The sequence below is a fragment of the Centroberyx affinis genome, unplaced genomic scaffold (genome assembly GCF_046629955.1).
Source record: "Centroberyx affinis isolate AG114_WGS23_722 - 3 ecotype Tasmania unplaced genomic scaffold, CSIRO-AGI_Caff_v1 ptg001229l_1, whole genome shotgun sequence".
NCBI classification, from domain to species: domain Eukaryota; kingdom Metazoa; phylum Chordata; class Actinopteri; order Beryciformes; family Berycidae; genus Centroberyx; species Centroberyx affinis.
In genome coordinates this window covers 147507-171357 of record NW_027279742.1, presented here as the reverse complement: position 1 = coordinate 171357, position 23851 = coordinate 147507, and the positions used below count along the sequence as shown (strand labels likewise).

Below are 23851 nucleotides of genomic sequence, written 5' to 3'. Positions count from 1 at the left end.
GTATGGGAGAGAGCTACATGTACCAGCGCCTCCCCTACGCCAGAGGAGAGGAGGAGGAGGAGGAGGAGGAGGAGGAGGGAGAGGAGAGGGAGAGGGGGAGCAGAGAGAGAGACGGAGGACAAATGGTAAAGTCTGAAGTTGGATTCAGCGTGGGCAGAGTGGGTGGAAATGCAGTGATTATTCTTTTGTGACTAACTGTGTGTAACAGTGTGTGTGTCTGTGTTTGTGTGTGTGTGTGTGTGTGTTTATGTGTGTGTGTGTGTGTGTGTAGATGCTGTTCTTTTGTGATTGTGAATGTGTGTGTTTGCGTCAGTAGATGCTGTGACTGGGCTGTTTGTGTGTGTGTGTAATTGTCTGCATGTGAGGGTTTACATGCGTAGATAGGATGGGTATTTTGAGACTGTGTGTTTGTGTGTGTGTGTGTGTGTGTGTGTGTGTGTGTGTGTGTGTGTGTGTGTAAAGATGCAATTAGAATTCTTTTGTGGCTTCTTCTGTGCCTGTGTTTGTATGTGTTCTTTTGTTTCTGTACTTATGAGGATCAGCTGTCCTCACAAGGATAGAAAGATGAAGAAAATCCTCCCAAGTGAAGACATTTTGTCGCTCCTCTCTTCTTTAATGGGCTATTTTGGGGGTTAGGACTTGGGTTAAAGGAAAAGTCCACCCTAAAACACTGTAACACTGTCTAAAAAACAGCTATTGGTGATCATCTCTGGGTCCATTCTGTTGTTTGGAGGTGTATTTTTCTTATTCTCATGCATAACTGGCCAAACGTAGACGATGTGACGTTACGTTGAGATATTTCCGGTGCAGCTACAATGGAGTTTGATAGCAAAAAAATGTTTTCAGCATCTATAACATCAACGGTAAATGTCAGGTTTTGGTGTCAGTCCCTCAGAATCAAGGGTTTCTTTCTAGAGCCGCCACAGTCAGACAGGGAGAAATCCATCGTAGAAGAGGCAGAGAGATCAATTTCTCCACCGACAAACCAGAATACAACGCAGCAACAATACATGTTGTGTTTTGAGTAAGGGACATGAGTCTCGCTTTTTCTCGACTGGAAACTCTCGCTCTTTTGCTCACACTACGCTATCGTTATCGCTCTCTCCACCTACACATACAACTCAGCTGAATACAAGTTCAGGCACTTTCTCTGAGGGATGTCAAATGGCATCTTGGGAAATGTAGGAAATCACTAACTGCAGTAGAAGAAGACGAGGCAGGTTGAGAGAAAACAGGTACACCAAAACAGTAAATTAGAACACTTCATCACAAAATAACTCCTGGAATTCATTGACCATCACAGAACATCATATATAACAGTGTAAGAGGATCCAAGGGTGGATTTTTCCATAAAGAGTAGAATTAGAATTAGTTTTAGGTTAGGAAATAAATATAGCAAATGAAGGTCCTCACAAGTATAGTGATACAAATGCGTGTGTGTGTGTGTGTGTGTGTGTGTGTGTGTAGATGCAGTGTGAGGAGGGGACAGAGTGGCTGGCGGAGCTGCTGACAGATGTCCAGTTGCAGCAGTACTTCCTGCGGATCCGTGATGAGCTCAACGTCACGCGCCTCTCCCACTTTGACTACGTCAAGAATGAAGACCTGGAGAAAATCGGCATGGGACGTCCCGGTAGGTCCCACTACTCCCATTTACTCCCCACAGTGTTTTGCAGCATTGTGTAGTACATATTGGGAATGCACCAATAATAAAAAATATAAAAATTGAGATATTGGTGACTGTAATTTCCATTGTTGTTTTTTCCCCTTTACAATTTTGGGAATATTTTTTAATCACAGCAACAGAAATGATGCCCACAATGTGGTGCAATACACCATATAAAAATATCAATATTTTGTTAATATCATGCAACCCTAGTACAGATGAAATAGAGCAAACCTTGAGACATTGTAAGCCTGAATATCTGGTTAAAAAGAGAAGAACCTTGTGCACAATTTAAAATGTTCTCATAAATTAAATATGAACTACGCTCAGTGTTTCAGATCAGATGTCAGTCAAATCAGCAGCATTAGAGGCAATGTTCAGCATTTCCTCTTTTCATTCATTGTGGAGTAATGCTACTACAGTACATCTACTTCTATTCTACTTCAAGTTCCCATACTATTTAAAGTGTAAAGTCATACTGAAATGAAAAATGACTTGTTTGCCTTTTTAGCTCATTCTATCATACAATACACCTGTTTGACAATTAAATCCAAAAAAATGCCCAAAAAAAAATACATATTTTATTTTTTATATCACAATCTCATTACTTTTACGTCCTGGAAAACTGAACGTCTTTAGTGGTGACTTCATCGAGCATCATCCCTCCTAGTTTCTTCAAAACAGACATCATGTTTGAATTAAAAATTTAGTCCATAACCCTTTTAACCTTTGCTCATTTTAGCACATATTTCTTTTTTTACGTAGTGTTTCTCCTATCATACATAATAATTATTGGGACACATGAATATTTGTTGCATCTGTTATCCTGGCTCCGTGGCTTTGACCCTTGCTCTCCTTGCTGTCCTACTATTGTTGATCTAGGAATTCAAGCTTATTCTACCTTTGTGCTTATTGTATGAGAATGTCAGCTAAATGAAAATGGAAATGGGAACTGTCTTCAAGGTTTGTGATGTGTGTTCAGGTCAGAGGAGGCTGTGGGAGGCAGTCAAGAGGAGGAGGGCTCTCTATAAACGCAAGTCCTGGATGAGCAAGGTACATTGGTCTGTCTTGTACACGCACACACACACACACACACACACACACACACACACACACACATTGCCTCTCCATCTGCTTGTTGCCTATGCGTCTGAGGTGGAATCACTCTCAGCTGTAGTCTCTGCGTCTGGGCCAGCAGGTGTTTCCGGGGAAACGACCCGACGCCGACCCCAGCAGCCCCTCCCCAGGGGGCGTCGGCCAGCCAAGTCTCGGCCAATAGCGAGCCGGGAGCCTCGCTCACCTGCCTGATCAGGGAGGCGGAGCTGCAGCTGTTTGAGCGGCTGGGAGACGGGACGTTCGGCGTGGTGCGGAGAGGAGAGTGGACCGGTCCCAACGGCAGAGTGGTGAGACGCAGAGAGAGACAGTACAGAGGGAATAAAATTGTATTTCTTTTTATTATATATATTAAGGCAGGGCGATATGGTTGAAATCAAATATCATGATAATCATAAGGATTTTTCTCAATATCAATGTATATCACGATATGGTTCATGTATGCAAAATCATGTTAAATAATCAAATTAATGTTCATCTCATTGAACCGAATGGTAATGTTAGGTGTGATGTCAAACAAAACAGAAATATTCAAATAATATTCCTACCATACCTCATTTTATCAGAGTTAAAGTAAAATTTGCTTGTCATCATCAATTTAGACAGCAGAAATGTGTGTCACGATATCAAAATATCTTCATATCATCACGATATGATTCCACTGAAAGACGATAAACGATAATATTGAATTATCGCCCAAGCCTAATATATATCTTTTGTTTTAACAAAGTATTAACTTGTGCGCACGATATGATATAGCGTGTGCACAATATATAAAAGATGTGCTTGGGTTGCATAAAAATCGTGCAAATTAATAGAATAGAAAATGTGATGCAAGTAATAAGTTGAAGGTGAAGCAAGTAAGATTTTTACTGCCACACAGCACAAATTGACCATAATATACTGCATCTGTGGGGGGTTGATAGGAAGAAAAGTTGATCAACACCAATGACTCAATGATTACTTCACCAGCTGGCTTGCAAAACTCCTGGCCGGAGTTTCGGAAGAAAACCCCCCACCCATCACATGACACTTCTGCTACAAAGGCTAAAAAGTCTTCTTCTCCAGGCAAAAAGCAAAAGACAAAGCAGTACCATTATTACAGTATTTTGCATGGTGATATATTATTGCCTCTTCACCAGACTTACTGCTTACTGCTCCTTGCTTACTCGTCTCTATTGTAAAATCTATGTCTATGTCTATGTGTGGCAGGCCTGATCCAACTAAATATATCTTTAAGTGGGTGAAATTCAGCAAGTTCAAACTTGCTGAATAAGCTAAATTCAGCACAATGTACATACATTTTAATAAATTGTAGCCATGTGGTTTAATAATTTGTTTGCAAGAATTATGAATATGTGACGTCACATGTGATATCTCAAGTGATAACTCAGACACCCTGGTCTGATTTTGATGGAATTTGGATCGATGATGGTATTTTGGCTCTGTGTTCTCGTGTTTGAAAACTTACACGGATTGGCCTGATGGGGGCGCTATAATTAAAGGTAAAAATTTCAAACTCTGAAAGACCATAACTGCTACAGCACCAGTCAGATTTTGATGAAACTTGGAGGGATCATGGATGTTGTTACGGCATCATTCGGAGGAAATAGGGTGTTTCACTTCATTTTTTCTCTAACTCTCTCTCTCTCTCTCTCTGTCTCTCTCTCTCTCTCTCTCTCCCTCTCTCCCTCTCTCTCTCTCTCTCCCTTTCTCTCTCTCTCTCTCTCTCTCCAGCTGTCCGTAGCGGTAAAGTGTCTGAAGGGGGGAGTCTTGGACTCGGAGGGTCTGGACGACTTCATCAGAGAGGTGAACGCCATGCACTCCCTCAGCCACCAGAACCTCATCCGCCTCTACGGGATCGTCCTCACACAGCCCATGAAGATGGTGAGAGTCGCACGCACACGCACACACACACACACACACACACACACACACACACACACACACACACACGCATACGCATACGCACACATAGACCAACTACATACCAGTACACACTTTTAGCTTACTTTTAGCTTCCTTCCTATATTATGGACATCGACGCTCATTTAGGCCACACAAACCCACACAAATAATATATATTTACTGAGCTCAGTGCATAATTTTATCTTCATATGTGTGTGTGTGTGTGTGTGTGTGTGTGTGTGTGTGTGTGTGTGTGCAGGTGACAGAGCTTGCTCCTCTGGGCTCTCTGTTGGATCGTTTGAGGAAGCGTCAGGGTCACATCCTCATCTCCTCTCTGTGTGGCTACGCTGTACAGGTCAGTACAACAAACAGAAGTACACACAGTGTGGGTGGGACTGTAACAACGCATTATGTAATAACACTGCATTATGTAATAACTCGACAAAATGTAATAAATTTTCACTTCATTATGTAATAACACCCGCAATATATGTAAATTTCCCCGCATTTTGTAATAAATCATTACATATTGCAGGCTGTGTATTACAAAATGCGGCAGATTATTACAAAATGTGGGTGTTATTACATAATGAAGTGAAAATGTATTACATTTTGTCGAGTTATTACATAATGCAGTGTTATTGTGACGTCTTTTTCCTTAAAACTGCCCAGTTCTTCTTCTGTTTATTCCAAACAAACCAGAAAGGTAAAATGCATCACTGCATCACACCAGACACCGGGGGTTTAGAACAGCAAATGTAAAGGTTTCATGAACTGGATTTAGGTTGAATCACTATTGTGTTACTACTGTATATCAATCAGGGGTAAAAGAGCAGGAAAATGGAAATTTATTTATATGAAAATGTTGCAGATTGTTATTTTAAGTCAAGATTCACTTAGCATGCATGAAAGTTTCAATCCAAAAATTGTTGGAAGATTCCTAAAGGACTGTACTTTACTTTCAGCTGCTATCAGAAGAATAGGTGGTATAATTTTTTTTTTCCAGTGGTGAATATTTTGTTTTGGAGATAATGCATGTCATCATCTCTCTCTGTCTCCCATCTTTCCTATCACGCCTCTCTACATACAATGTAATTTACTGTGTATTTCATTATTGTGTGTGTGTGTGTGTGTGTGCAGGTGGCGTGCGGCATGGCCTACCTGGAGCAGCGGCGTTTCCTCCACAGAGACCTGGCGGCCCGGAACGTTCTGCTGTCCACCAATGAGACGGTGAAGATCGGAGACTTCGGCCTGATGCGGGCGCTGCCCACACACACCGACCACTACGTCATGGAGGAGAGCCACAAGATCCCCTTCGCATGGTGAGGGGGGGGGGGGTTCGCAGTCTAGTGGTTAGAAGGGACCGTCCCGTAACTGAAAGGTCACAAGGCTGATCCCCACAACAGAACAATGCGTCATTTCCCCTGACCCTCATTTTAAATGATGATGATAAATTGAAAGATTCACACCTGTTACGTATTACTGGTAACTCAAAATTGATATTCACGTCTATTAGCGTCATTACGGTAGGCTAGTGGAGTTTTCGCTTGGTATTGGTGGTACTTTGTGTTGGTTTTTTATCTCTTTGTTTTTATGCATTGTCTATAAACTTCCTTTTTAATCAGACCTTTTTCCTTTGTGTTGCTTTTAATGATCTTTGCTGTTGTTCATTTTTATCGTTTTTTTATGCTCTTGCTTTTTTTACTCTGTAGCACTTTAATTTACTTGTAACGAATTGTGCATTACAAATTAAATGTATTATTATCATCATCATCATTATTACTATTATTATTATTATTATTATTATTTATTATTATTATTATTATTATTATTATTATTGTTAGCACTAAATTGGACTCCCAGCTGAAATGCTGTAGCCTGTCAGCAGTGTTGGGGAAAGTTACTTTTAAAAGGAATTAGTTACTTTACTTTGTTACTTACCTTTAAACGTAATTAGTTCCATTATACAAAGTTTATATATTTTTCAGAAGTAACTTGTTAAACTTCTTTATTTTCTTTGTTCGATTTGCACAAAAAAGAAAGATTTAAAGTAACAAGATTTCATTTAAAAAAGTAAAAACGGATCTTTCTTTCTTTGATTTTGTTTCTGTGCTCTCTCTCTCTCTCTCTCTCTCTCTCTCTCTCTCTCTCTCTCTCTCTCTCTCTCTCTCTCTCTCTCTCTCTCCCCCCCTCTTTCTCTCTCTCTCTCTAGGTGTGCTCCAGAGTCTCTGAAGTCTCGTACCTTCTCTCATGCGTCTGACACCTGGATGTTTGGAGTCACTCTGTGGGAGATGTTCACACACGGACAGGAGCCGTGGCTGGGCCTCAACGGGAGCCAGGTACACAAACACACACACACACACACACACACACACACAGACACACACACAAAAACGTGAAACACCTTAAACCACTCTGAATACAGTTGCAGCATCTTGCGATTTGAAAAATGTACCAGTCGGTCAGTAATGCATTTTCAGTATTTCATTATTATTGTATGTGTGTGTGTGTGGTGTGTGTGTGTTTGCAGATCCTCCACAAGGTGGACGTGGAGCTGAGCGGCTGTGTAAACCAGACGACTGTCCTCAGGACATCTACAACGTCATGCTGCAGTGCTGGAGCCCCAAACCAGAGGACAGACCCACCTTCATCGCCCTCAGAGACTTCCTGCTGGAGGTAGCACGCTTTATTCAGTTAAAACTACAGGGAATAAAGGCTTTGTAGTTGTATCACAGGTCTCCTAGCAACCACATCTAGCTCCATCATGGTGGTTCATTTGCTGTGTAACAACTAAATATGTGAACCAGGCAAGAAAAAGAGGGAATGTTGATGTGGTGTGTGGGTCAGCTGAGTAACTATATAAGTTAACATGAATAATCTAATAAGATAGATTTGTTTACAGATTTGGTAACTGTAACACTGTAAACTGTCTTGCCCTCAGCACTAGTTTATACTCCAAAACAGAACAAGTTGTAGCTTGAGAAAAGTCAGCTCAGGTAACATAAACAAACAGCTGGTTTTAAACTTTATTTGTATAGCACCTTTCATATAAGAAATGCAGCTCAAAGTGCTTTACAACAAAGAAATTACATGCACCAAGTGCTTCACATAAAACTTGATAATAATAGTGAAAATAAGATAAAGATGAGAATAGAATACATAGAACGCATCTTCACATGAAAATAGACATAGGATGAGCATAAAAACAGGGATAGAATGCCATAATTAATGTAAAATAAGATGGAGAATAAAACCCACTTGATGATAATAGTAAAAATAAGGTAGAAATGAGGAATGCATAACATAAGATGGAAAATAAAACCCACTGAATAATAATAATACAAATAAAGTTAAAAAAAGTAGAGTACATAGAATGCATAAAATCAAGTAAAATCCAACATTTTAAAAGAAGTGCAGCAGTGCATAAGTGCGAAGCAAAGTGCAAAAAAGAGTTTCAGGCCTGTATCAGGAAAGTCAGAGCTAGTGAAAGGCTAAAGTGAAGAGATACATTTTTAGCTTTCTTTTAAAAATATTTAGCGAGCTGGCTTCCCTGATATCTATAGGTAGTGTGTCCCATAGCTTTGGGGCGTAATTGATAATGGCTGCATCCCCGATTTTTTTTTTCGGCTGTTGCTGGGAACCTCCAATAAACCAGCAGCAGATGATCTAGTCAGCAGGCTAATTTAGCAAAGTAACTGATGTTAATAACGTTAGCTTTTACTACATTAGTGTGTAAAAGATGTGTTTGTCATAAGCAGACCAGATACTGTGGTTAGCTAGCTAACAAGCTGAGATTCTCTAAACACAAAATCAATCAGAATCACTTAGCCATGTCTGTTCAGCTCCTTTGAGACGGCCAAGTCGTACCCTATGTTTAGAAAGGCATTCAGCTCTTCTCAGCCACTGTTGCCCAAAAGATGAGGACCTCCAATACGGCTATAATTTCTGTATTGACAGATCGAAATATTGTACATCAACAGATTTAACCTCAAAAGTGGCTGATTTGCCCATTAACTGCCATCAAGTCAAATCAAATTTGTTCATAAGCGGTAGTTAGTCACAAAGTCTTGCACCGGGCAAATACAGGACACAAGTGATTGAATCGAAAGCAGGTTATTATATGATATGACATGAGGTGTGTGTCTGTCTCTGTCTTCAGTCTCATGCTAAATGATGATGGTGATAATTCATGGGACTTTCACAGTGCTTTGCTCATGCTGTGAGTGTATGTCTTGTCTAGACCATGCCGACAGACATGAGAGCGCTGCAGGACTTCGAGGAGGAAGACAAACTGCAGATTAACATGAGCGACGTCATCACCATCATCGAGGGAAGGTCAGTGTGTGTGTGTGTGTGTGTGTGTGTGTGTGGCTGTCTGTCGGTGCTTATTAGTGGGCGCAGACTGAAGGTCAATCCTACAAGACAACAAATGCATCTTTTGTTGACATAGGATTCCTCGCATTGTGGAAAATTACTGTAATTACTCTTAGTCTTGTTACTGGCTCATTATAGAAATACTGTGGTTTCTGGCGCTGGGACAAACAAACATCCGTTTAGTCTTGTGCGTGCCTGTGTGTGTGTGTGTGTGTGTGTGTGTGTGTGTGTGTGTGTGTGTGTGTATGCCTGCCAAAGGCAAGAGACAGCTAACAAGATATTGCTTCATTTCCACTGTAATTTATAGTGTAGTCATGTGAGATAGACAACGTTTTATGCACTCATGGGAGTCCCAACATTGTTGAATCGCATTTTGTACTAGTTTGATGGGTGGTTTTAAATATGGTGTTCAAAATATAGAGAAAAATATAGTCTTAGATTATACCAAACTAATTAAATCAGCAGTGTACACAACGGTAGGTATTTACTGGGTTGTGAGCAGAGTAAATATCATGTATGCTTATATTTACATCTGTGTTGGTATGTGTCTGCGTGCGTCTACATGTGTTTTCAGGGCAGAGCACTACTGGTGGCGAGGCCAGAACAGGCGCACGCTGCGTGTCGGTCAGTTCCCTCGCCACGTGGTGACGTCAGTGGCCGGCCTGTCCGCCCACGACATCAGCAGGCCGCTCAAACACTCCTTCATCCACACCGGACACGGAGACACCGACCCACACCGGAGCTGGGGGCACGCAGACCGCATAGACAGGTGAACACACACTTGCCCAACGCGCCTCATGGGTTTTATTCATGTAACAATTGGTGTAAGGTTTTATTCACAGCTCTTTAGGGGTGTGCTCACCGCCTCAACAGCCTTTTATGTTGATAATTTGCAAATGTGCGCCATGCAACACACACTTTTTTCCAGCTGCCACTATCAGCAAACAGAAATGCTTACTGTGGCTGTGTTAATGTCGTGCTCCTTGAGCTATACAAGGCAACAATGTAGATTTATCGTTCCTGAGGATTTAAGTGATTCTCATACTGATCATATAAACCTTTGAACCTGTTTAACACAACACTACAGATTTATAAATTTAAATTTGCCCCTGATAGAGTGGAAACTTATAATCTGACAGCAGCTGATCTTCAGCAAAGCCCTGTTACCTCCTTAAATCCTCAAACTTAAATCATCTAAGTCCGTCTATTGTCCCTGTTTTAGGGCTGCTTTTACTGTCATTCACCACTGGAGTGCAGCAGTGAACCACATCTGTCTCTTCAACTGAGATTTACCTTTTAGCCGTTCACCTGCTCATATCCAGAGTGACTTACAAGCAGTGCAATTTGAATAAACTTGAGTTGCTAGATCACCAAATTTAAAGTCAACTGATAGCAAGGTGTGTAAGTGTCAGTAACAAATATTCAATGGCTGTAACAAATACTCCTCTGTTCCTGTAAGGAGCGATGTACAGTGTAATAGAGAAGAGCCAGAGAGAAAAGATAGAAAGGTTTAGTTGTTGTTTGGTTCTATCTTGCTATCAGCATCAGTCCATTAACTCCGCTCCACCTCTTCTCTACTCCCCCCAGTCTGTATTTGGGGAACCCCATGGACCCGCCTGATATTCTTGGAGCGGATCCCAGCATAGCCAGGCCGACCAAACTCCCCAACCGCGCCAAGAGTACGTTTCCCCACACACTGAAACACACAAACTCAAGACCTACATCATTAATTTTTCAGTGTCTGTCAGTGTACTTTTTCCTTTTACCTACTTGGAATGATGGTGATGTAGGAAACTGAGTGTATTCTGCTGTTTCAGTCATTGTAGAGATGGGACAATATATATATCGAAATTGAATATATTGCAATACAACAATGTGACAATACGTATTGTGGGGCAGAAAAATGAATCACGATATTAGCTACATTTTATTCTGCTGTAGTAATCACAAATGAGACGGCTTGCCCATCACAATTTCGCAAGCTCTCCATCCAAATTATATCATTTGCACTTTGTAATGACATTTTTTAAATTGTTGTTTACATTCTAGCAAGCCAATGCCATCGCTAGAAAGATTTGTGGCCCAGAAATAAACATAATTTTGCACAGTCAGACTTTGTTGTCATTGAACTTTTATTGTAAATCAGTATATGAGTGCAAGCTAAATGCCTAAAATGTAAAATGTCAATGTAATATCACTGAAGCTCTCTCTCCTCTCGGTTTATCAGAGCAACCTCCCCCTCGTCCTCCGCAGCCTGCTGTTCTGCTGAAGAGTAAGTATTTCTCTCTTCTATCTATCTATCTGAACTTTCAATGCATCTGCTGTTACTTCCTGACTGTGGTGTGTGTGTGTGTGTGTGTGTGTGTAATCTAGAGCCGTTCTACGACTCCGTGATGGACGACTACGACGACGACGACGACGGCAGCGCCTCGTCGGGGCTGAAGAGGCTGGGCGTGTCCCTGGGCCTCAAGCTCCGCCCCTGGGAGGGGCCCGGCGTGCGCTCCGCCAAGAGCGAGGTGTCGCTCATCGACTTCACCGACGACAGCTTCAGCTCGGCCACGCCCTCGCCGCTCACCGAGACGCGGCAGCTGGATCAGGACACGCTGCAGGTACAGTAAGACAGAGACAGTTAGTGGGAGGGCTTTGTATGGCTCCCAGACATTAGAACAGTGATTCTCAACCTTTTTCATATCAAGGACCCTAATTTAGTCCACATTAGGGCCACGGACCCCCATTTGATGAGATTTTGTCTCTTGGATCCAAATCTGAGAATATTTTTATTGTTTGATATGATTTTGTCCAGAATTCCATGACTATCTGTACTGTAGGTAGAGAGATAACAGTGAAACTATGACCAAAAAAGGCATTCTTCTACATTCTCTGATTGTGTTAACTTCTTGTAAATAAAATAATGCTGAAGTTTAACAATTCATCAATTTGCTGGGACCCCCTGGAACCCACTCAAGGACCCCTGGTGGTCCCTGGACCCCACGTTGAGAACCACTGCATTAGAAGACTGTAAGAATAGACTAAAAGTTCTCCTCTATGCCATGATGGAGGGTGGGGTCTAGTCTGATTTTGACAAAACTTGGAGGGTGATGCAGTGTGCTGGCGCGTTCTGGCAATTAAAATTTTACACCGATTGGCCTAATGCAAATGCTATAATTAAAGGTCAAAAATTTTTTAATATATATTTTAATATTTAATATCTCCACTGGTCCAATTATGACGAAACTTGGCAGGATGATGAATTTTTTCTAACTTTGAAAGGCCATAACTGCTATATCACTAGTGCGATTTTGTCAAAAACTGGAGGGATGATGCTTTCTGGCACAGTGTTGTGGCCTTTAAAGGATTACTACACCTTAAGTCAGACAGTTCTTATCAAATTGAACAAGTCTGGAAGCCGTGTGAGTGTCAAAGAGCATGCTGGGAAGGCTTTGAGTGCTTTGCGGACCGTGTGACACCACCGGAACAACAGTGGGTGAAGGGCACAGACTCTCCGCAGGCGCTGGCCTAGGCTTTGGCCTGGAAATGTTATGAATAGCCTCTTCTCCATGGCTGCACTCAAGGCGGGCGTAATGTGGTGAAGCAGTGCTTATTGATTGCTCAGGCTTCAGTGGGGTTTACTTTGGGGTTTCACAGTGCTCACACCTCCAGCCTCCAGCTCCCTTCTGCCATCTGGCCTTTTTCAAGCAAAGGGATTTTTTTGTGCATGCAGTAATGATGATCGCCAGTCTCATCCACTTTCACCCAGTGGATGAGATGCAGCATAGAGAATTGGGGTTATTTAATCAATCAGGGTCACCTGCCACACCTAATGCCTAACTTTTTGAGATAAAAAAAAAACATTTGAATGCCTTTGTTACAGTCTTTGGTAAGAGCCTGTTCTCAAACTTTGAAACTACGCTTCAGATGCTTTCTTGTAATTTGAATTCTGCTGCACTTTATGATGAATTACGATGAATTATTGATCCATTGTATATGGAGTATGCATGAATTGGCATTGAAAACAGGTACAGTGGCATATATCTTTGAAAATGTTCTTGGTGAGTAAATTATTTTAGTTTACCATCAACTAAAAGACATCAAGACATCAAGCTTGAACTCCAGAATCATTGCTTTTGTCATTTACACTGCTTTTGTGTGCTGTATTCTTTACTATATCTCGAGTTAACCTGTCCCTGCGTCATGTCTCTCTGTCTCTCTCCCTCCCTCTCAGGACACTCCCTCCATCTTGGACTGGCCCCTCCCGCTGCCAGCTTACGATGAGGTCGCTACGGAGCTCGAGGACCAATCAGAGGACCTAGAGGTGCGTTCCATCAACAGGGGATTGGCTGACGACGTCTCGGCCCCGCCCGCTTCCTCACTGGAGGGCAGGAGCGAGTCCCAGTCAGCTGACCTCTTCCAAGAACTACAGAGAGAGGTAGAGAGCACAATGCACACACATGAATGCACTTAACATACTTGCATCCACATAAATGTCATTCCAGATTGATTTTTGTTTCTGGTGAATGCACATGAACATAGAGGCGAACACAAACAGACCTTTCAGTCCATAGCTAAAGTACATAGAAGGTTATATACACACAATACAGCACACAAGCACACACATTTCATTCTGTATCGATGTTTCTCTCTGTCCCTGTCTTGACCAGGTGATGGTGAAGCTGCAGGTTCCCATGGCGACAGGCCGCTCCCTCCCCTCCTCCCCCCTCCCTCTCTCCCTGCCACCCCCCTCGGGCCCCCACAGGCAGATCTACCTGCCGACCCCTTCCTCCGCCGCCGCCTCCTTCTCCTCCTCCTTTGAAGACCGGCCGGTGCTGCCGCCCCGCAGCCCCGTCCCGCCTCTGCGTCCCTCCAAGCAGGCGCTGCCCGCCCGCCCGCCGCGCCCGCACGCCCGCTCCAGCTCCATCTCCCTGGGCGACGAGGAGGACACGCCCCCTCAGATCCCGCCCAGAGACCACGCCTTCTCCCAGCCGGGCTCCCGCTCCTCCTCCCCGCTCCCTCTGGTGCCGCCCCTCTCCTCCTCGCCCCTGGCCCTGCCCCCTCCGCCCCTGTCCGTCTCCCCGCGCCGGGCGTCAGGCCTCCTGGGCTCCTTCCTGTCCTCCTCCAACTCCCCCTCCTCCTCCACCTCCTCTCCTCCCAACGCCTCCCATCCTTCACGGCTCGCACCTCCAGGCTCCTCCTCCTCCTCGTCCGGCTCCTTGCTGGATCCGCTCTCCTTCCCCGAGAGGCGTGGCCTGTCCTCGCTGATTGACAGCGCCCAGAGTTCTGCTCCCGCCCCCCTGCCTGAGCGCCCAGCTTTTCTGGAAAGGTGCGTTGCTGACATCAAACACTCATCCCTCATTCCTGTCCTCCATACATGATCACTGGTCTCGCATGATGTCAATGGACTGCCGAATGCTTTAAACCTTGATAGTTAGGAAGGAAATAAGAAATTCAGGTAACACTTTATAATAACCGTCCTTAATAAATGGTGAATTTATCATTATTTAACATTTTATGTTACTATTTTATAACATATAATTTTATAATAAATAAATACAAAAATTTGTCTTTTAACAGTTTATTAAAGATTAGTAAATCGTATGAATAATGTTATTTGATCATTGTATCATAAGTGATAAGAGACAATAGTAGTTTTCTAATTGTGTTAATTAACTGGTTTTTAACAGTTTGTTAGTATCTTGGTTAAAAACTGCTACAATGCTACATTAAGTATTAGTTAATGATTATCAAATTATTTTTAAAACAATAAATTGTTTTTGGGTCACTATTATAAAGTTACAACTGATGTGTACTGTAGTTAGTAAATGTTAATAAGTGGCTTGTAAAGCATCAATATACACTATTTTGACACCCATTTGACATCCCATGTTAATTTTTTGAGTCTATATAGGTATTTAAGTCTTTGTTGTGGAAATTATTTGACTAAACCTGTATCTTTCAAACGCCAAAGAATTGATGATTCTCAGTACACATTATCTTGTAAAAGCTTGTCTAATTATAATAGCACCTTGATTTCAGTTTTCAGTACATCTACACGGGTAGAACACACCCAACCTTGTTACTTGTTAAAAAATACAGATGGTCACTTTTAGCTTGTTCCTCCAAACTCCACAGCACACTCTGCTAAATCCCATCCTAATCCTTGCATTATGATTGGCTGGAGGATGGGAGTTAGCAGAGTGTGCTGTGGAGTTTGGAGGAACTGGAGGAAGAGAGATGCAGTGTTAGATTGGTAAAGGGATTAACATACTGAATTGTAAAATAGGTTATCCACTTGTCATTCCTTACAAATTCAGCTGAATAAAACACATCATTTCCTGTGAGACAGAGGATTTTTCCAGGGAAAGATCTACCAGACACCAGGTGTTTGGAACAGCGGATGTAAAAGCTTTCAAGAATGCTGTTTTAGCACTAAAACAGCATTATTAAAATACATTTCCATAGTTAAATACGATAGAATAAGGCTACTGTAAAGTTAAGTGTTATCATATTTTGTGTTCATGATCTTAATCAGATACGGAGCCAACATGGCTGCAGTCAAACCCATGATGCAGCAGCCTGGCGGAGCCAAACCAAACACCTCCTACAACAACAACAATGGACGAACTGCAGCTCCCAGCATGCAACAGGAGCACAGCGTCACACAGGTGAGTGAGAGGAAAAGGTATTGATGATGGATGGAATTGCTCAGAAGGACTACAATGACTACAAATGGAACTGGAGGCATGACTTCTATAACATATTCACTATGAGCTGACGGCATGATTGACAGGTCCAGGGAGCGGTTCACGGTGTCACAGTGGAGGAGTGTCAGGCCGCTCTGCACAGCCACAACTGGAACATTCCTGAGGCCGTACGCCATTTGAAGGTTATCTATCTATCTATCTATCTATCTATCTATCTATCTATCTATCTAAAACTGGGCTTATCCCCTCCCAAGCATGACATTCGGGCCAAATAACGGATTCCAGATCAAGTCTTTGATTTACTTTTATGTCCAACACTAATATTGACTATTTTCGCATTTTGAGAGTTCCTTCATTATGAAATTTTAATTTGACTGTATTTGTTGAAGTGGATTCTTATGGGTTTTGAAGCTGCAGAGAAAAGAATAAAAAATCACAAGCCGTACTTAGCTTAGCATTCCAGCATTTTGTGGCTTTGTGTAGCGAGGACAACATAAACCATAAGGAGCATAATGCAACTTCTGGCCCATGGTTGTTTTAAATATTTTTGAAAAATTTGTTTGTCATTTCTACTTACATTATTTCACCCATTTTAAGAACAGAACAATTAGCAAACCTGATCCAAAAATCCTATTCATTTTCACCATAAGCGGAAGAAAACTGAATCTGGATGTAATCCAAAAGCCCCGAAATGAGAGGACTATAAGTGTGACCCTCTGTGTGTGTGTGTGTGTGTGTGTGTGTGTGTGTGTCTATATTGTAGGTGGAGCAGTTGTTTCGGCTGGGCCTGCGGTCCAGAGCCGAGTGCCAGGAGGTTCTGCGGCGCTGCGAGTGGAACCTGGAACAGGCCAGCACACTCATGCTGGACACATACGGACCGCACCGCAACAGGTACAGATACACGTCCACTCTGTCCGGGCTCTTATGTGCGTCTTAGAAGTCTGGAAACGTGGAAAACGGCCACGCGACCAGGCCTTGGAAAGTTTTGGAATTACGCAAAAAGTCTGGAAAAATATGGTAAAAAATGACAGAGGGATTTCAGGTGATGCCAGTCACCCTGTGGCGGCCATAGTGGACGTCCAAAACAAATGACATCTGATTGTGTTTCGACACATACAATCTTGGAACTCATCGTCTATCGGTCTGACAACGATTAGACTCTGGGGGCGACAGCCAATATTTCAGGGTTTCCGGTGTGGCCAGCGGACATCTGGGCCAAGACTTACAGTCCGATTAGCAACTTGAGACGCGAGAATGGAGTTGGAGTTGAGAGACGACGTCTCATATGCAGATATCTGTTTATAGAGATTAGCCGAAATGACGTCTGGACCTAAAACACCTAGAGAAAGTATCGATGTTTGTGTATTGTGTGGAGAAACGTTCGGCTCTCGCGTCTCAAGTTGCTAATCGGACTGTAAACAATGACCGGCGCACGGAAGAGGAAGTCTTGGCCCGGATGTCCGCTGGCTACACCGGAAACCCCAAAATATTGGCCGTCGCCCCCAGAGTCTAATCGTCGTCAGACCGATAGACGATGGGCTCCGAGATTGCTACACATACAACTCAGCCATGTGAAAAAACGGCACAGAATTCAATAGACATAGTTAATTTCTGTGCCGTTTTTCATGACGTACTGATCATTTTCCCACGATCACTGATCGCACAGTAGCAATTGGTACAAAGAACAGCACTGACATACATGCAGAGATACATATCATTCGTTAATTCATCCAATCATATGTAGAACCACATCTGCGTTTCATTCCCCATTGATTTTTCCATCACTCTGTGAAGGTGAAGCTGTGGGGTAGTATGACGACAGGACCCCCCTCCACCCCATTGTAGCAATCACAATTAAGTGCTGATCAGTAAGGAGCAAGCATCACAGCCAGCCAGTGAAAGCTCAACAACATAAGATGCAACCCAATATACTGTAATATGCCCTTCGTACACGCATGGCCCCATTGCTCTTTGCCGTAATTTACCTTCATACCAGTTCAAGAACACATGAAGAAATAGCTGAATACGAGCATCAGGCCAGACTGCGGTTTGCCCTCGGTTCTTTGTGTTACGCTTGGCTTTCCTCTGAGTAACTGCTGGCTATCAGGTGTCAACATCTGAACCGCAATGCAGCTCACTCGCTTGGAAGAGTACCAAGACTTTGTGGGGTTATTTGTTGCACACCCGAGTTCGAATGGCTTTATTTTCGTGTGCCCAAATGAACCGGTACTAGGTTCAGGTTGGATGAAGGCAGAAATAACGATCTGAGAAGCTGTTTCGTTTCTCTCCTTCTCTCTCTCTCCAGGAAGTGATAACAGGAGGGTGGAGGTAGCGGCGAGCTCCAGCACTACTGACGTCATCCGGACCTTCACACCAACATTCAGTCAGAATGACTCATCGCTCAACACTGATGTGTTCTATATAATGAATGGGGGGATCATGAGGTCATACATGTTTCTCACTTTTAGTACTGTGAATACCAGACTCTGCTACTACCTGTGTCATACACATGCATGCTCATTATTAGCTAATAGAGCAGCCTGTTGAATGAGCCACACTATTTACTTGAACAATTGATATTTATGCGTTTTTAACATGGATAATGAAAATTTATGTTGCCGCTGACAGCTAATGCAGACTTCTACTGGGTGTGTGTATCCGCTGTATGTGTGTGTGTGTGTGTGTGTGTGTGTGTGTGTGTATGTGTGCGTGCTTATATTTATGTATAGATACTGTAAATGCCCTCGCCTTCCGCTGTTAATGAAGTGATTCAACATCAGGGAAATGTGTGCTAATAACGCGCTTTTACTCATATGTTATGTTTATGTAAAACTGTACAGATATGATGCTGTATTGTGGACTTCCCTTTACCGAGTGTGTTGATACACAAGCAGGTATTTTTGAAGACATCAACTGCTGGGCAGAAGAAGAATAATGATTTATCTAGTCAATGAAGTGAGTAAGAGCATTGATATGGTGTGATAGCATATTAAAGTATAATTAATGTATCCTTTGTGTCTTAAACAAAGTCGTTCAGGCTTTATATAGACACGCACTCGATTGTTTGGACCAGAAGTTTACTTGTGATGTTCTTGTCAAATGAAGAGGATATTAAGTAACAGGGATAATTGTACTGTAGGTAATAAGATGTCAAAACAAATGAAGAGTTTCTTTCCAAAAAGAGATATTCACCATTTGGGAAAAAACAGCATCTATCCTTACAAAGTTAACGAGTGAAGAATATTAAAACAAATTGTTATATTTTTGAAAGGATAGTAGGGATTTAAGTCCTTTGTTGACAATTTACAGATATTTATTACTATTTAAACTTGAGGTATCTTTTGTTATATTTTGGAAATGAACTCTTCATTTGTTTAAAATGACTCTGTATGATAATCATAAACACATGCTGACGCACTCAATTGCCAGATATTATAGACCTCTAGCTCAAGCAGGTCAGGCTACTGCTGTGGTGTGTGTGTGTGTGTGTGTGTGTGTGTGTGTGTGTGTGTGTGTGTGTGTGTGTGTTAGCATTGCAGGTGCTGGGTCTTTAGGATAATGGCGGAAATCCAACTTCATAGTGTGTGTGTGCATGTTGAGCATGTGTGTCAGAGTGGCAAATTAACAACAGCCATGGACCAAATGCTGTTAAATTTGTCTTTGGCTGCTCTTACAGACACTTTGGCCAGTAACCAGGCTTCATTTACAGGTTCCTCTCTGTTCCAAAAAACTGAAAGTTTAACTGATAAAATTTAAAAGATTCAATTAGCGGGTGAATTTTAGAACACACACTGTGGCAGATGGGCAAACATGTTTCCTATTTGTTTATCTCTGTGTGTGTGTGTGTGTGTGTGTGTGTGTGCGGACGTGAGTGTGAGACATCTCTGGCTCAGCTGTAAGCTCTTGTAGTCAGGCAGTTGTATGCGATGCTGAGCGCATGACAACACTAAAGCAGCTTACAAAAAAACGCAAAATGCAAACATGCAACACTCCACTGTTTTATAATAAAGTGAGATTTGGATCATTCTCATCTCATAACTACTGGTGATCTGTGGTTATTTCATAAATGTCTTGAATACAAACACAAGTCTCTCTCTCTGTCACTCTCAGGACTTGAAATGTAGGAAACCTTTTTTTTTGGTCTTTTTAAGTCGCAGTATTTTGATGGTGTTTTGCTTCAGTAATTCGACGTGTTATAGTAACCACTGAAAATGCGCCATTTTTCCAGGAAGTAAACATAATGGTATTTTGATATAAACATGCGAAAAGAGTTCCAGAGTTCAAATAAACCGCTCCAAACAAACATGCTTGGTGTGAACACGCTCTTATGGTAGATTCAGATCTGGCGTCCCAAGCTACATTGTCGCATTTGTCTCATTTTTTACTTTATTTGGCAAATAATCATTCTTGTTAATTAAAATAATTCATCAAGTAATTAGTAAACATAACTACCTATACGCTACCTTCCCTCTACTCTGATTGGTTTGATCATCAGAGAGTGGAAAATAGTTGAAGCCGGCTGAGCTTCAGTTTGTAGCTGTGTTTGTCCGACATGCCATATGGTCTGAATGTACCATTAGTCAACTAGTGCAGTGATTACCAACCTTTTTCATATCAAGGACCTCTAATTTAATACACATTAGGGCCACGGACCCCCATTTGATGAGATTTTGTCTCTTGGACCCAAATCTAAGAAAATAGATCAATCGATACGGTTTTGTCTGGAATTCTATGACTATCCGTATTGTAATTAGAGAGATAACAGTCAAACTATGACCAAAATTCTTCAACATTGTGTTAACTTCTTGAAAATGAAATAATGGTGAAGTTTAATAACCCTGGAACCCCCTCAAGGACCCCTGGTGGTCCCCGGACCCCACGTTGAGCACCACTGACCTGGAGGGAAACATCTCCAACACAGCCGAGCTGAGGCTGTGAATGAACAGGAGCCCAGGACTACAACTCCAACAGCCAAAATGTGCAGGAGTCTTGTCTCTTGTCTTCCCCGCTGGGATCAAACCTGTGACCTTTCCATTATGGGACCGCTGGGCCATCACACGCCGCCCCGCCCCGCCCCGCCTCCCACACTCACTCAGACACCCGCTCGCTCGGAAATTGACTGGAACTGCATTGCACTGTGGTCCGGCCGCTCGGTGTGATCCCTAGGCAGCAGAGTTCAGCAGCCTGATTCCCCTGGATGCTCAGCCTGCACTTCTCTGCTGCTGGAGTAAGCACTCTGTCACACTCACGCTCACTGATTATGCATGGGACACACACACACACACACACACACACACATACATGCACCCTCTGTCTCTTGTTTGCCTCTCTCTCTCTCACACACACACACATACATGATACATCAAGAGGGATTTAGAAATTGGGATGTTGTGAGCAGGAGGTGTCACTGAATTCCTGCCAGATATAACCACAAATCGCTTGACATGTTTGCATGTGGTGTTTCTGTGTGTGTGTGTGTGTGTGTACCGTGTACATGAAACAGGTTACTAAGAGAGGTTACCACGGACGTGACAATTCGTCTGGTGACACGTCAAACATCGCAAGTGACACAAATGACACACTTTGATGGAAAATGCTGTGTTTGCTCTGTTTGTGTGTGTTTATGTCTGAATGTGTGAGCTTATGTAGTTTGGTGTGTGCATCTGGTGTATGCATTGATTGTTTTTTATAAGGTGTGATAGCATAATCACACCATATAAGGTAGATGTGGAGGCGAAAACCTTGCAAAACAGGCTTTTCACCTGACAAACCCAAACCCTACAAACTTATCAGGAACTGAGAAAAACAGCCTTGTTTTTAGCTTGATGCCAAGATATTTTTGACGTTATCCAACATGTTGTGAAAGGGTTTCGTAAGGCCAAGAGTTCGGAGAATTTTCTCACAAACAGAGGATCATGTAATCCCTCAACTGAAGTGAAAAGATGGAAAAAAAATTCTGAGGTGTTCACATGATAACAGTTATATGAAAGTATAATTAATTATGAAGGATCCAAGGTGCAGGCACGTGAATGTCTGTCTCTGAACGTGGTTTTATTTAACGTCTGTGTGTTTGTGTTGGAGTCAGCATTGATTTTCCCAGGACTTTCTTTTCCTGGTTCAGCTCAACATCGGACTCGCTCAGCCAATCGACTACCAGCTGGAGGCTGCAGCTGCGATAGGTGCGTATCGATCGCTCAGGTCTCACCTGGCAGAGCGGTGATCAAGAGGATGACGAGTCGATAAGTCAATCAACAGCATGGATTGTCTAATTGGACAATTGGCCCGCTGATATATTTCACTGCTTTTTCAAGCCCCTGGACTGCGGTGGCTCTGCATAAACACTCGAAAAAAAAAAAAGTTGATTTCCAAAATAGATGTTATGTCATCGTTTGCCATTACTAAACTGTACTATTTAATGTCTTTTCTCTCTCTCTTTCTCTGTGTGTTTGAATGTGAGCACGTGACCACTTCATTAGCATAATGATATATACCCATTCAGGAATAATCAACAAACCTGATGTTCATCAATCAGTCTGTAAATAAATATTCTATCAGTAAAGATGTTTTCATTTTCTTAACCAAGGACAAGTACCGTGAGGAAAGTATTTCCTTTCGAGCTTTCCATAAGTCGCTTTCATTTTGTGCTACTAATCATTTTGAAAGAGTAGGTGTCACCTTTTTCACATGCCAGATATCTAATTTTGGAGGAAACCTCCTCATTGGCCCGTCAATATCTGCATATATGTGTGTGTGTGTGAGAAAGTAATAGGATCAGAGCGGGGGAAGGGGAAATGGGGGGGGGGGGCAAGAAAGAAACAAGTAGGAACAAATGTCGCTTTTATAAACGACAACACATCTTTCCTGCTACACTTGACAGCTCCTGTTTATATTTTTCAAGCTCTGACCTCTGTGGTTTCTGATTGACAGCCTCTAATTGACGCAAGATAGATTGCCATGGTGACATATTACACCACAATTAAAATAGATTTCCAATAGGCAGGTGTTGACGCTTATTGAATATAATATAGTACATGCTCTTTTCAAATATGCTCAGGGCATATTTGTATGTGTGACTGTGTGTGTGTGTGTGTGTGTGTGCATGTACATGTGTGTTCACTCAGTCCATGCACTAACATAATAAACAGTCTTGTCTGAATGTGTTTGTATGCGTAGGAGTGAGTGTATTTGTGTGTGTGCATTTGGATGTGATTGTATGTGCAAGTGTCTGTTTTCCATGTGCGTGTGCGTGTGTGTGTGTGTGTGTGTGTGTGTGTGTGTACTCATTGTACTGAAGTCACCGGGCCTCTGTGACGCAGATCTGGTCCTGGGATCACGTCGTCCCGTCTTTGCTTTTGGGGTTTGTTGTTGTGTTTTTGCTGAACTGTGACTTTGAGGTCAGACAACTTGAAATGGGTTGCCAGGTTGTTTGTGCTCCTGCCCAAGTCTGACCAAACGTAATCTGGCAACCATGCCTGACCAGAGCTCTAATGAGTGTACTTGAAATGGTCAACAGCTCTGAGACAATGAGTGACCCAGAGATCCAAACACACACACACACACACACAAACACACACAGGCACAAAAAGTTGAATAATTGCACATTTTTGGAATCTCAAAAACTCATAGCGCACACAGAAACAGACAACAGCACTTAACACAAACACACACAATGAAATATCCCAAATTCAAAACCTCATACACTCCCTCTAGAGAAACAAACATAAAACACACACACACACACACACACAGACACAAGTGAGGCCCCTGAGCACAGAATGGATCATTAGGCAGTGTGGACTCAGCGCAGCACCGGCACACCGTCCTTGAGCCAAAAATCACTGTCAAACCACACCAGCAGAGGGTGGGGGGGGGGGGGGGCTTTCATTTGTAACATAACAAATATTTAACAAGCAATGACCGTATAATTAATGAGAGCAAACGCTTTAACAGACTTTCACGGCATGCATCCTTGAAATAAACAAAAGAAAAGCCAAGAGTTGAGGCTCCTGAGACGGCCGGCGAGGTTCCACCTCCACAACTGGACCAGAGACAGAAGGGAAGGAGAGGAGAGGAGGAAAAAAAAAGAGAAGATGAT

The 23851-nt window shown here is 42.5% G+C and overlaps 1 protein-coding gene across 1 annotated transcript; it reads left to right on the top strand.

Annotated features, from left to right (window-relative positions):
- Nucleotides 1-1467: 1467 nt before the first annotated feature.
- On the top strand, nt 1468-18155 carry tnk2a (tyrosine kinase, non-receptor, 2a). The gene is given in 21 exon segments (XM_071524749.1): nt 1468-1630; nt 2646-2716; nt 2862-2899; nt 2901-3066; nt 4514-4663; nt 4944-5039; nt 5825-6006; nt 6897-7023; nt 7215-7236; nt 7239-7360; nt 8925-9019; nt 9633-9827; nt 10646-10737; nt 11286-11330; nt 11432-11667; nt 13281-13484; nt 13717-14375; nt 15585-15717; nt 15843-15938; nt 16520-16647; nt 18062-18155. Coding segments are annotated over 21 exon segments (3027 nt in total). The 3' UTR covers nt 18069-18155.
- Nucleotides 18156-23851: the final 5696 nt, after the last annotated feature.